Source organism: Glycine max, chromosome 19 (assembly GCF_000004515.6).
Source record: "Glycine max cultivar Williams 82 chromosome 19, Glycine_max_v4.0, whole genome shotgun sequence".
Taxonomy (NCBI): Eukaryota; Viridiplantae; Streptophyta; class Magnoliopsida; order Fabales; family Fabaceae; genus Glycine; species Glycine max.
In genome coordinates, this window is record NC_038255.2 from 49,167,353 (window position 1) to 49,180,896 (window position 13,544).

Here is a 13,544-nt window from a genome sequence, read left to right on the forward strand (position 1 = left end):
GGTTTATTAAGATCTTTACGTAACCCGAAGAATACGAGATTAAATTACGTACGTTTATCCTTAATTATGTAAATGGATCACCCTTGGAAAGGTGTTTTCTTATTTGAAACGCTAGCTTGCTCTTGCCACGCAATAGCATGGGGGAGATGAAGACAATCTTACCAAGTAACGCCTAGCATTCTTGCATTTAAGTTTCGGATTAAATCGCGCAACTTTATAAAAAGATTTCAAAATTTTGGGGCCACCATCCATCCCTTGAAAGAAAAGCAAAGCAAAGAATCTTTTCCGAAGGTTTCAGTACGAGTTTTCAGTTACTTGCAAGTTAAAACTTGTACATATTCTTGGCACACGGAGACATTAATTAATCTATCTATCCCTTCTACTCATTGATACGACGCATTAGAAGATGGACCAAAGAGAACTTAATCTGGGCATCTGCTATAGGCTCTATCATTTCATCATGGAAACTTTGGCTTCACAAGCTATGAAGACGGTAACTTTAGGAAGATCTTCACATTACGATTCAAGCTCAACTAAGGTGAAGATTACAACAAGAGGTTTTGGCGCTAATGCAGACAAAGTAGTGCAGCCAGAGATACCATGTGTAGAGAAGAATATTCCATGCAGGAACAGCATTGATGAGAAAGTGGTGGTGGTGGGAGATTTACCTCATGCTCCAAAGAAAATGAAGCCTCTGCGATCAATCTTGAAAGTTGGTGCTAATCTCAATGACAAATCAAACTGAATATGTTAGTTAATTTCGTTTGTAATATTGATGTTATCAAACTAGTTTTTCTTTTATTGTTTGTATACGTGTATACCTCGTTCTATTTTTTTAAGTATACTTAAATGAGTGTACTCATTCCTGGGTAAGCTAGTAGTTTTGTTCTACCAAACAAACACGCTTTAATGAATGAATTCCTTAAAACGGTTAAAACATTTTCATATAAGTAGTGCCCGATGTATCATGATCATGTTGAAATATCAGATTATATGTTGCTTAATTTAATGATTTTTTTTAGTATGTATTAACAGTAGTTTTTGACAAAATGCATAAATGATAGATATTATATGCTACCATTTGTCCAATAATATTTACCATATCTGATATAATGCATACCATGTTAGAATGACAAATTGAATTCGGTTCTATATGCCAAATTTTCATTACTACTCTTGCCCGCAAAATATGCAACTTAAAATATATTGTGGGTATTATAAGTTTAGCTTTGTCAATGTTTTTATTGTCTATGTAAATTAAGTTGAAAGAGTTTGAACTCTGTAGGCAGATCTATGGTCAAGTTTTACTTGTCAGCTTCTCATCCAATGTGATTATATCCTGCTTAGTTATTGATGCTTATGCTAAGTGTAAAAAAGGTAGAAGATGCGGGGAGGAAGAAGAGAGGGAAAGAGAAGGAAGGGAGAAGAGAAGCATAAGAAAAGAAAGAAGGAACAAGGGGGAAGGGCTCCAATGCCAGAAATCACCTCCCGTAACGGCACATGATGGAGGCATTACCTATTATGTTTCTTTTTACATTTTAAATTACTTTACAAATTTTGGCAATTTTACAATTGTTAAAAAAATTCTGATAGTTTACACCGATATTTTGATTTTATGATAGTTTTAGAGAGCCTAAAGTACGTTAATAGAGTTACTTGACAACTTAGGCTAGAGAATAAAACAAAAAAATAATTGTTCATATAAGTAAAAAATAAAGTTTCTAAGTATATATAGACTAAAACTCAAAGTTTGGATAAGTGTAGAAACTAAGATCTAGTTACCTCATCAAACCAACATAACACACAATTGGACCCCACATGGCCACTTTGCTAAAAATAAAAAAAAAGTTACATTTTCCAAAAAATTTATTGTAGAGTTTCTAAATATAAAAATGTAACGTGAGTAAGTGTAGGGAATAAGTGACAAACTATTTTTTTATGGCATTACTTTTCTATTTTTTTACATTTTAAATTTTACACCAACCTAGTCTTTCTTTATCTCCTTTTTCCTTGGTTATTAATACATTTAGCTAATCGAAACCATTTGAAAATGATCGCATCAAATTAGATTCAAAATATGAACTTAAAATCTAAATCGTGAATGTATTTTTTATCAAACAATTGTAATGTAAGTAGCATGCTGCATGATACAACCATTTTTTTCACTGAATCTAAATTTTATGGCATCACATCATATTATATCAGTTTTTTTTTCTTTTTCTCTGTGAAATAATTTTCATTTTATATTTATTATTTTCTGTCAATTCTCTCTCCTTATCTTCGATTTTTCTGAAAACTCATAATTGGAAGTCAATCAATCTTTTTCCTCATTTTTAACTACTTTTAAGATGTTTGTTCACATGATCGAGCTACAGTATCAATCTAAATATTAATAAGTTCTTTTGTTATATTATATTTTTTCTTACAAATAAACTATGACAAATTTTTAAAACCATGTTCCGTGCATTATTTAAATATGTAAAAAAAAATATTAACAAAAATTGGTTCAGTGAATAAAAAATAAATTTATATCCTATAAAAACATAGGAGTACGTTTGGATATAAAATTTTAACTAACAAAAAATAATTTATCAAAAAAATTAAATTTCTTTAATCTAAAATTCATTTTTTGGTTGTTTTTATGAAGAATTTAAATTTTTGAAATTTTAAATAACTAAAAATGTAGAATTTTAATTTCATGTGAGAAATTAAAAATTAAAATTCTCTTCTTGATAGAAGAATCTTTTGAAACATTAAGTATTTCTTTTGTAACTTTTATTCTGTCTTTCACATGAAAGTTCCCAAAATTCCGTTATCAAACTCGCGATTCTTCCCTCACCAATGATCCTCTTCGAAATATCGTCTAAGCTCGTAGAGCATCGATCGGGTGTGTACATAGGAGAATACGCAAAACTATACCTGCCAGTCAGGGGAGCAGCGGTCATTACCCATCACGCGACACAGGTGCTCACCGGCGCAGAGGGCCTGACCATGCCTTGCGTTGTTGATTGAATGCTGTGATCGAATGTGATAGTGTACGCTCTAGTGTCTCGGTTCCCCTGCGACTCTCTATGCCGCATCAGTATTTTTGTCTTTGGAAGCCCACCAATCATATTTTTTTTCTTTTTTTAGCATTCATTTTCTTTCACTCTCACAATTTTAATTTTTTTATCTGAATACAAAATTTTAAAAATAAAAAAATTTCAATTAAAATATTTAAAAATTTTCTCGTCCAAACACAGTTTAATTTTGATTATTTACGTGAGAATCTTATCAATAAGTTTGTAAATTCTTTTAAGTCTTAAAAATATCCGGACCTTGGTGACATAGTAAAGATGTAGGTTGGGAAATAATAAGTGGTGGTGATTTAATCCATGTTAAAGCTGTAGTGCTGATTGCAATATATAGTAATATATATAATGAGAGTGAAAAAGGAACGAAAATGGGTGGTAGATCTGGCGGCTTGGTTTGTTCTACTTCCTCTTACACTGGGATTAGAACAAGGCGTTTGTGCACTTCTAACAACACCACCTTTCCCTTCCCCCAACAACCTCAATCACTCTCTTTCGCTAAACCTCTCAAACTCATGTCTCAACCTTTGACCACCAACTCTGTTCTTGTTGAAGAGGCTGCTGCTGATGGTGATTCCTCCGCCGCCGCACCTCCCCTCTTCGATTATCATCGTATCGACCAAAAACTGCTCCAAAACATAGTTTACGATGCTCTTGTCTGGAGCACCCTCAACTGCCTCCTTGTTGGTGACAAATCTGTTCAGGTCTACCTCTCCTACTGCTGTTTACTGTTTATTATCTCTATATATACTTGGATTCCTTTCGCTTTATTAAACTTTCTCACTTGTCGCATCACACCCTAAATACACACTTTCCTTAGCTTAACCTTTTTACTGTTTTAGTAGAATACAATACAACTCATATATAATAATATAATCTTAAATAATAAAGAGCAACTTATAATTATAATAACACTCTGACACTAACCCATTTTAACGATGTTGGGTACATGCATGTTGTAACGTGTATAATTTGTAGAGAGCAAAACATTTAAGGGGCTAGTGGATGTAAAAAAAGGAGGAATATCAGAGGGAATCTCACGAGACTTCTTTTTGAAGTGTGAGTGTAAGTTACTCAAGAATAAAAGATAGTAGCTGAAAAATAATTGTAATTATTTAGAAAATATGATAATGATTAGTTCCATGTTTCATTTAACATACTTTGTTCTTAATTTTACTTTTTGAAGGGGAAAAATTACTCCTTGAAGCTAAATTTACTTGTAAACATATTTTATTTTGGAGTAATACGAGGAATTAGTCCTTGGAATTATATATACGGAGTAATTTAATCCTTATAATTATAAAATGTCTTTTTAATCTTGAAATTATTAAAATTCAATCACTTAAATCTTTATGTTTATGAATAAAAAATAATAATCTTTATGTGTATGATTTTAAGAACTAAAATGATAATTTGATGTTGATGATCAATGTTTGCAATCATAGAGATCAGGAAGAGTTCCTGGTGTGGGCCTGGTACATCTCCCACTTTCCTTATTACCTGGGCCATTTCCTGAAAGTCATTGGAAGCAAGGGTGCGAATTAGCTCCTATATTTAATGAACTTGTTGATCGGGTGAGTTTGGATGGGAAATTTCTCCAGGAATCTCTCTCCAGGTAATGTTTTCGTGCTGTTATATTATTATGCATCGACTGGGTCTGTTAAACATTGACTCTGTTATTTGTAGGACCAAATTTTATTGCCCACACAAGCCCATTTCATTAAAAAAATCTCAATAAGCTGTAATTTTTAACTTACATAACTTAGGCTCTTCACATGAGCAATGTGGGACTTGCTCCTTTTGAAATACTTCAGTATAGTTTACTGTAACCATTGGTTCTTGAATCCATTTTTCAACTTCACCTTTCAACAATTGCTTGCATTTGATGCCATGAGTGCGTACTCTTGGTTGGAATCTTTTGTTCTGTCATATACATTTTGTAATTACCTATAATCTCCTAGATTTTTTTCTTATTCAACTCAGTTTAGTTTATGCCTTTAATTAGATATAATATTTCTCTCTTCATCTCAATGCAGAACTAAGAATGCGGATGAATTTACCTCAAGACTTTTAGATATTCATTCTAAGATGCTACAGATTAACAAAAAAGAGGTAAGTGTATACTAGTAGGACATTTGTACAGCCGAGAGTATTAAGAGAGGATCAGTGTTAGTTCCTACTCTAGTTGGTATTCATTTTAAATATCATTTCATAAGAACTCTTCATGCTTGTATTTTAGTTGCGAAGGACAGAGTGGAAGTATTTTAGAACATGAATTCATGTTTGTTTTTAACGAAAAATTACATAGAAAACAGAAATCCTACATATAATTATCTTTATTCCAGAAAAAGATAGAGCGTAAAGATTTAAAGTTTTCTGCATCTTCATATTCTTTTTTTCTGATAAAGTGAGTCAAAGGAACTTTTACTGGTGTTGATTTTTCTCTGGCCTTAATTTTAATAGGACATACGCATGGGAATAGTTCGTTCAGATTATATGATTGATGAGAAGACTAAATCACTTTTACAAATAGAGATGAACACTATTTCCACTTCATTTGCTTTGATTGGTTGTCTTATGACTGGACTTCATAAGTAAGTGCTGCAGTAAATTTCACATATTGTGCTGTCATCTCTAATTTATCTATGTTGAAATTTTTTACATGAACCCTGATGGTATATTTTTATTTTAAGGAAAATTTATTATGTAGATGTGTATCATGATATTCTTTGGTCCTTTTCCAGGAGCTTACTTTCTCAATATGGAAAATTCCTTGGACTAAATTCCAATAGGGTTCCTGCCAATAATGCCGTTGATCAGTCTGCAGAGGCCTTGGCTAAAGCTTGGAGTGAGTATAACAATCCCAGGTTAGTTTAGGAGAAAAAGTTACCTTTTCACTTTATTTTGCGGCTCTGCAACTACTTTTGGATCCATGCCATATTTCTGAATGGATCTGTACAGGGCTGCAATTCTGGTCGTGGTTCAGGTTGAAGAAAGAAACATGTACGAGCAGCATTATATTTCTGCACTTCTAAGAGAAAAATATCCTTTTCTTATTAGTTATAATTATGATACAGAAGGAACAATCTAGCAGAGCAGACTCTGATTTGTATTATGAGGACTACCCAACGTGATATCAAAGGATATAAAGGAATGTTTTTATGTAACGAATGTAGTTTTTATATTCAGCACATATTTGCGTTGAAAGAGTTATTATCCTCAGCTTTATGATACGCATCATATTAGAAGCATACGCAAAACGTTGACCGAAATTGATCAGGAAGGAAAAATTCTGCCAGATGGAACACTTTCTGTGTATGTACCTCTATCTTGAAAATCTGACGTTCTACTATAGGTTTGTAGCTTAATTACATTTTGTTTCTGACAAGTAGAGAAAAATAATTTCTTGGCACTTGCAGGGATGGACAAGCAATTTCAGTTGTTTACTTCCGGGCTGGCTACACGCCAAAGGACTATCCTTCAGAATCAGTGAGCTACTCCAATTCAGTTTTTTTGCTGCTCATAAAAACTGACATTCCAACATAGAAACATCTCTTTTTCTTTCTTTCTTTTTTTTTTTACTTAAATTCCTTTTTGAATCATTAGTAAAGGCTAACCCACTGAACCCAGTATCACCTCTACTTAAAAGAACATCTCACTACTGTTAGAAAATGGCATTGCATTGGCAACTAATATTTGATTCCCCTATCTGGTAACTAAACTTCTTTTAATATTATGAAGAGAAGTGATAATGAATATGTGGGTCCTAAAATTGTGTTTCGAATGCAAAACTCATTGAAAATTTGTCAGTATAACATGGCTTGTTGTGTTCTTCATTGCACCACTATGTATAGACTCTCTCTATCATTTGACTGTGTACATATAGCTCAATTATTTCTAAACCTTCAAGATCTGATTTACTTTTCTTCTTACCTACTCCGTTCTTTCTATTTCATGGATTATCATCTACCATGCATTGTCTTCAACCATAATATGTTTCCTGCTTAGGTTTCATTATTTTTTAATATTAATGAGCCTTTTATCTTGTTAACAAGTTCTCATGGTTTGGGTATATCTTGCTTGATGTATAGGAATGGAGAGCTAGGCTACTGATGGAACAATCTTCTGCTATCAAATGCCCTACAATATCTTATCATTTGGTTGGCACCAAAAAGATTCAACAGGAACTTGCAAAGCCTGGTGTTCTTGAGAGGTATCTTCTAATTAATATTCTTATATATTCCAAGTTTATTTCATTATTTATGCTTCTAAAGCAGTTGATCAATTCACAGATTCTGTGCCTAGAGGAAAAGTGTAAAATGGGCAATTGTGAGTGAGTTATTGTGTTAATATTTTATCCTTCAGGGTGCTCTCCACAGTCCATGCCTTAGGTGATTAATCCTGATCTGATTTTACCCTCTAGGGCCAATAGGTTTCTGTTATACATGGACAATGGGACTCCGATCGTGAGTTACTTGAAAAGGTTTTAACTCATACAGTGGGATCTTATAGAATGTGGCCAGAAACTGCAACATCATTCTTGTATGTCTTTGCTTGGTCAATATTGACAACTGACTCAAATGCTTGGTTGATGGTTAGGAATATGGGATGCTAGTATGTTTGTGAAAAAACTGAAGTTTGTTTTGGGGAAAGTTGGAAGGCTTGGGGATTATGGAGTTTTTGATGAAAATGTAGATGGATTGGAAGAAGAGTTTTTATTATCAGAAGCTTGTGTTATCTGAAAGGCATAAATCTTCAAGAATAAATTCCAGGCGGTATTGATGAAAGAGGAAAGCTTTATTTAGTGGCTACGAGAAAGGTTATATTTTGATCTCGGAGATTAAGTTAACACAGGAAATTAGCATAAGGATGTTTTACTTTATGTGCTTCCATTGTTTGTTCCTTGTTTACTTTTATGTACGATTTTTTAAATGCCTGAGAGGAGGAAATATAATCTTATCATCTGCTCTTGTACTTCTTTCATTTTTTCTTCATCTGTCCCTCAAAAAAGGAGGGAAAAAAGAATATAGGTCGATGTCTTAGAAGCAAAAACTTCTGGATGATGGATAAAAATGCAATGTGTCCTCAGAATTACACTCATACTTCCTATTTTGGTTAAGGAACTACAAGTTTATCATATGTACTAAACCCGTCTGGAAGCAAAAGTATAACAAACCCCCCTTGCATTTTTATCTTAGGAAATAAGTTGTTCTATGACTAATTTGTTCATTTTGTCTAATCATGGTTTGTTTCTATGGCTGATATCTCTTCCTAAATCCTTGATTCAAAACTACAAACAGGTTCGTTGAAAACAAAGACCACATTGCCAAATTGCGTGCATGCTTTGCAGGGTTGTGGAGTTTGGAAGACTCAGATATTGTTAAAAAAGCAATTGAAAATCCAGAGCTATTTGTGATGAAGCCTCAAAGAGAAGGAGGAGGTCTTGTACCACTTAAACTTTGACTCAACACTGTTGGAAAAAAATGTCCGGGAGAGAAACTTACACAATGAGCTGTAATTACTTTTCAGGAAACAATATTTATGGTGATGAGTTGAGGGAAACCCTCCTTAAATTACAGGAAGCAGGTTCTCAAGAAGATGCAGCATACATCCTTATGCAGAGGATATTTCCCGCCACTTCTCCAGCAATTTTGGTGCGTGATGGTAATTGGGATACGGGTCATGTCATTTCAGAAGCTGGAATATTTGGTACTTATTTAAGGTACATTGCTTGACTACACATCTATCAGAGGTCCATGTTTAAATTTTCAATATCCTTGACATCCATGAACTGGAATTTGCAGGAATAAGGACAAGATTATCATTAATAACGAAAGTGGCTATATGGTGCGTACAAAAATATCATCATCTTATGAAGGAGGAGTTTTGCCTGGTTTTGGAGTGGTAGATACTGTATACCTAACTTGATGGAGCTAACCCCCCAAGTTATCAAAGCAATTCAAAACATTATGTATGGTTTATATATCACCACTCAAGTCTCCTCACTCCTGATTTTCTTTGTATGGAGGCATTGCTGTTTCTTTTAATTGTTCCTATGGGATGGTGTCTAATTATTAACTGTACTCAACGACCTGTTTGATTCTAACCAATAAAGATTGATGAACTGTTCTAACATGCTCTCTTCAATGATCTCTGTCTGTGCCCCTCCCCCTTGCTTCTTCCATCCCCACGTTGCACTTTTCTGCCTCTTTTCGGTAATATGAAAAGGAATTATTGTTTGAGATACTTATTTGGTTACATGTGTCACTCACATGTTTCAATGTAAAATGTGGTTGAGATTAATTTAGGCATATATTCACATTCAATAGATGTATTTATAAACAAACCGTACACTAAGTCATTGAATCAGTAATCTCATGGTACAGATGATTCGAGTTTGTTGTGTGATGTTACATGAATTTTGTGAAAAGGATGGGTGAAGCAAAAAGAGCAATAAATAAGCCCAGGTCTACAACAAAATCAAACATGACTTTCCTTATGGAAATTCCGAAGTTTCTTAACTCTTAGCCATTAAATCCTTTTTGACTATCATTGGTATAGGTACAATTCGGTTTAGTCTAAGATTTCGGTTTAAATCTCGTGATAGTAAAAATGTGGTTAGAAGGAGAGACTTGATCAATCAGGTTTTTTAGTAAAAAATACTCATTAGTAAAGTTAATAGATATTTCACACTAATAAATAAATAAATAAAATCTTTTTGTTTCTACATGCAGAGGAATGTTTGCTTTCAAGTTTTTGATGAGTTCATATGTCAAAATATGAGCGTCAGCAAAAAAAAAAAAAAATTAAATTGGCTGATACGTTTCAACAATCAGAGATGTAAGAGAAATAAACTTATCAGCACTATATATCTCTGGGTACAAAAAAGAAGTTTTAATTTTGGAGTGATAATGATTCCTTTAATTTTCTATTTTTTTTGGAAATTTTAAGCTGCTTGTTATAAATTTTAACTCATTTGAATTTTGATCTTCAAATAACTGAATTTTAGAATATTAGAACAGATGTTATATGTTTCATTTTTTAAATTTTGGTTAACATTCTTTTCTTCTTTTTACTACCAAATCAATCTTATAATAAATCACTTGTTAGTTTATCCGTTGTCATTACAAAACACTTTTTTTTTTTATATCTTTTTTGCATAAAAGATATATCATCCATGAATATATGATTTGTGAGGAAGAGTGAGTACATGATCTCGATGTGCAGCTTTGCCATGTGAGTCTGACTTCATCAAAATATCATTATGAATGTAGAAAAACACACACACACACACACTTTATTTTAATTAAATTCTTTACACAATAAGCCAAGTGCCAACCACTTTGATTAATTTTTAACGTAAAAAATTTATATTATCAATAAATTAAAAATTTCCATGAATATGATTTTTGAAGCAATCATTATAGAAATTAAATGATTTGTAGTTATTTAATAATAATGTAAAAAAAATACATTATATATGTATTTTCATTAAATTCTTTTAAAAAAAATTAATTTTGATACATTGTGAATGTAAAACTTTTTAGTTGTTAAATGATTCCCTAAATGACTTTTAAACTTTAAAGTGTCATAAAAGTTAACATTTTTTTTAATTACATAGCAATTCATTGAATGATAGTATAAAAAAAACTTAAAATTAATTGTCAGTATACATATTCTAATTAAATTCTTTACATAAAATTTTGCTTTTAATACACTTCAAGATTCTTATATTCTTCTTACCCTAAACAAAACTTACATTTTTAACCAATTAAAAACTTTATACTTTTAGTGTAATAATCTTAAGCTGTATTCAACAATAAAAAATTATTAACATGAATCATTTTTTATTAGAAATGAAGAAAAGAAATGGAATTCGGCATCGATCCACAACAAATTAACAAAATGGTTTCTAGTGAAGTTGTGATGTGGCACTAAATAAAATAACTTTGCTTTTAATTTTGAAGAAATCCTTTAGAATATGAGGCTGGCTCCACCCCTTGGGGCAACACAGGAACCAGCGTGAACGTGAAGACTGAAGAGAGTGAGAGATGCTAGCCACTAACCTCTGCATCTGCATAAAAGCCATTATTTCCTTAAAAACGAAAAAGAAAAGCAAGTCATGTTAAACGCCGCTTATGTTTTTTTTATTTATTAAAATCCAAGTTATAAAAAATTGTAGCTCGTGCCTAGTTTATTTATTTTTATTGATAAATGTTAATTGTTAGTATGATTATTATTATTTTTTATTAGATCATGCCTTGTATATGAAATATGACTTGTCATCTTTTCCGTATTCCTCGTCTACAACTTGGATTATGAGGATGCTTAGATAATTTTTTTTCAGAAGTACTTCTAGAAAAAAAAAATTCTCCGTAATCGAAATTTTACTTAAACATAAGTTAAAAATAAGTTTTTTAGAAACTAATATGAATTTTTTTTACAAATTAATTTATATGTAAGTTAATTTTAGTTTTTTTTCCTTCTTTTTTTTTCTCTCGTTCTTATAAGTGTCTCTGAGAAGTATATCCAAAGATATCCTAAATTGATAACATTTTTATTCTAGGCCAATTCAGGAATTTCCGAAACAAAATAGAGCTTAAAGGGCCAAATACGAGGTTTACGTAAAACCATTTACGTGTGGACTATAATTTGTAAAGTTTGTATTGTTGGTAGGCCGTGGCCCGCCACAAGGACTTGAACAAATATAAAAAAGGAAGGGAGCATTTGTTACCTAGTCGTTATTGTGCAGATTCTTCATGTCCAGAAGGTGTTTTTTTTTTTTTTTTAATAGCATGGGAAAACCCCAGAAAACAACTAAAACCTGCGCAAAAACACTGCAGAAATTATATTAGCCATAACAACGTTTGAAATGAACGAAGGAACAACGTCAAAAAATTTCATCTGTCTATCAAGAGATAAACCATAATTAACAAGAATATCTGTCACTTTATTTCCTTCCCTCAATACATGAGACAAGAATGGATTTTTTTCGTGAATACTGATTTTTTTTTCAATATACATCACTTTGCAATTTATTTTTAATTTATGCTATTTTGAACTTTGCGCTTTGATTCACGATTTTTTTTTTTCAATGAATACACTCTCTCTTATTTTATTCGGTATACATCATTTTGCAATTTAATTCTTAATCTACACTACTCTATACATGAGCTCCAAATAGGGGTGGGAATAGGCCAAACCAGGTTTTAAAAGGTCTGAGCCTAGCCTACGATTAATTTTTGAGGCCTGAGCCTGACCTATAGCCTATGAAAGACTTTTATTTTGACTCGGCCTGACCTTTTTAAAAGCCTAACCTGGCCTGGTAGTCTATTTAAAAATCTTCTTCACATTAAATCTTTAATATTCCTAGTTGTTTTTACCAACAAAAAAAAATAACACACCTTCTATAATAGGATATGATTTTTGTTTAGTTAGGAACATAATAGAAAGTTAAAAAAAAAAGAAACCTAATAGAAAAAGGATATGATTTTTGTATATGAACTTAATAGGATATGATAAGATATAATTTTTGTATAGGAGTGTAATAGGATATGATAGGATATGATTTTTGTTTGGTTAGAAACGTAATAAGAAAGTTAAAAAGAAAAGAAAAGAAAACCTGATAGAAAAATAATATGATTTTTGTATAGGAATGTAATAGGATATGATTTTTATTTGTTCTAGAATACATGAACATAATAAAAGAAAAAAAGGAAACCTAATAGGAATAGAAAAAGTAACTGTTAACAAAAATAGGAAAACTAATAAAAAAAATGAGAAATATAAAGGAACACCTGACTCACAGTTTGTAATTAAAATTTTACTTAATTATAGGGATGGAATCTGCTAGTTCTTTAAAAAATAATATTAATTGTATCCAAAAAATAATATAACTATATATATAAATATATATATAGGCCGGCTTATCAGGCTTATAAGGCTTTTTAATAAGCCTAAACTTGGTCTATTTAATTTAATAGACTTTTAAAAAAGTCTGACCCTAGCCTTTTAATTAAATAGGCCAGGCCAGACCAGACTTTATGTAGGCCAGGTCGTAGGCCCCTATAGGTCGGCTTAGCCTATTCCCACCCTTAGCTGCAAACTCAAATGAACGAAGATACATTCTCTCTCTTCTTTTTATTTTTTTTTAATTTAAAATATTATAAAATATAAATATTATATTATATAATTTTTTAATTGGTTTTAAAATTATTCATTTGTTAAATTAAATTTTATAATTTTATTTTTTATTTTTTTTAAAGAAAATGATATTATTAAATATAATTATTTTTGTTTTATTATTTAATTTACTTAACATACTTTTTAGGTGAATATTTTTATTTAAAATCTAAATTTTCTAATATAATTATATTACTAAATATAATTAGTTTGTTTATGTCATTAGATTTAATTAAAAATGATAAGACTTTTTATTTGATCTTTTTGCCCAAGTTCATTTATAAAGTTGTG

The 13,544-nt window shown here is 31.3% G+C and overlaps 2 protein-coding genes across 3 annotated transcripts; both read left to right on the forward strand.

Moving 5' to 3' along the window:
• Positions 1-239: 239 nt before the first annotated feature.
• On the forward strand, positions 240-2,045 carry LOC100784208 (uncharacterized). 2 transcript variants are annotated; one of them, XM_041012388.1, is made up of 2 exons: positions 240-712; positions 1,286-2,045. In XM_041012388.1, exons 1-2 carry the CDS (start codon positions 407-409, stop codon positions 1,352-1,354), a joined length of 375 nt encoding a protein of 124 aa, XP_040868322.1. In that variant the 5' UTR covers positions 240-406; the 3' UTR covers positions 1,355-2,045. The 2 variants fall into 2 exon arrangements, with proteins under 2 accessions (XP_040868322.1, NP_001240068.1); NM_001253139.2 differs by lacking the exon at positions 1,286-2,045 and having other exon boundaries at positions 351-1,001.
• Positions 2,046-3,457: 1,412 nt separating this feature from the next.
• HGS (homoglutathione synthetase) lies at positions 3,458-9,206 on the forward strand. The gene is made up of 12 exons (NM_001250121.1): positions 3,458-3,775; positions 4,517-4,686; positions 5,108-5,183; positions 5,535-5,665; positions 5,816-5,938; positions 6,033-6,113; positions 6,306-6,386; positions 6,491-6,560; positions 7,163-7,284; positions 8,372-8,511; positions 8,601-8,793; positions 8,876-9,206. Exons 1-12 carry the CDS (start codon positions 3,587-3,589, stop codon positions 8,997-8,999), a joined length of 1,500 nt encoding a protein of 499 aa, NP_001237050.1. The 5' UTR covers positions 3,458-3,586; the 3' UTR covers positions 9,000-9,206.
• Positions 9,207-13,544: the final 4,338 nt, after the last annotated feature.

Bases quoted from the DNA above. Each gene is read 5' to 3' on its own strand.
- HGS (NM_001250121.1), top strand. From the start codon at position 3,587: ATGTCTCAACCTTTGACCACCAACTCTGTTCTTGTTGAAGAGGCTGCT. The intron at 5,184-5,534 runs GTAAGTGTATAC...TAATTTTAATAG, and splicing joins TACAGATTAACAAAAAAGAG to GACATACGCATGGGAATAGT. The intron at 8,512-8,600 runs GTCTTGTACCAC...ATTACTTTTCAG, and splicing joins GCCTCAAAGAGAAGGAGGAG to GAAACAATATTTATGGTGAT.
- LOC100784208 (XM_041012388.1), top strand. From the start codon at position 407: ATGGACCAAAGAGAACTTAATCTGGGCATCTGCTATAGGCTCTATCAT. The intron at 713-1,285 runs GTTGGTGCTAAT...TGAACTCTGTAG, and splicing joins CTCTGCGATCAATCTTGAAA to GCAGATCTATGGTCAAGTTT.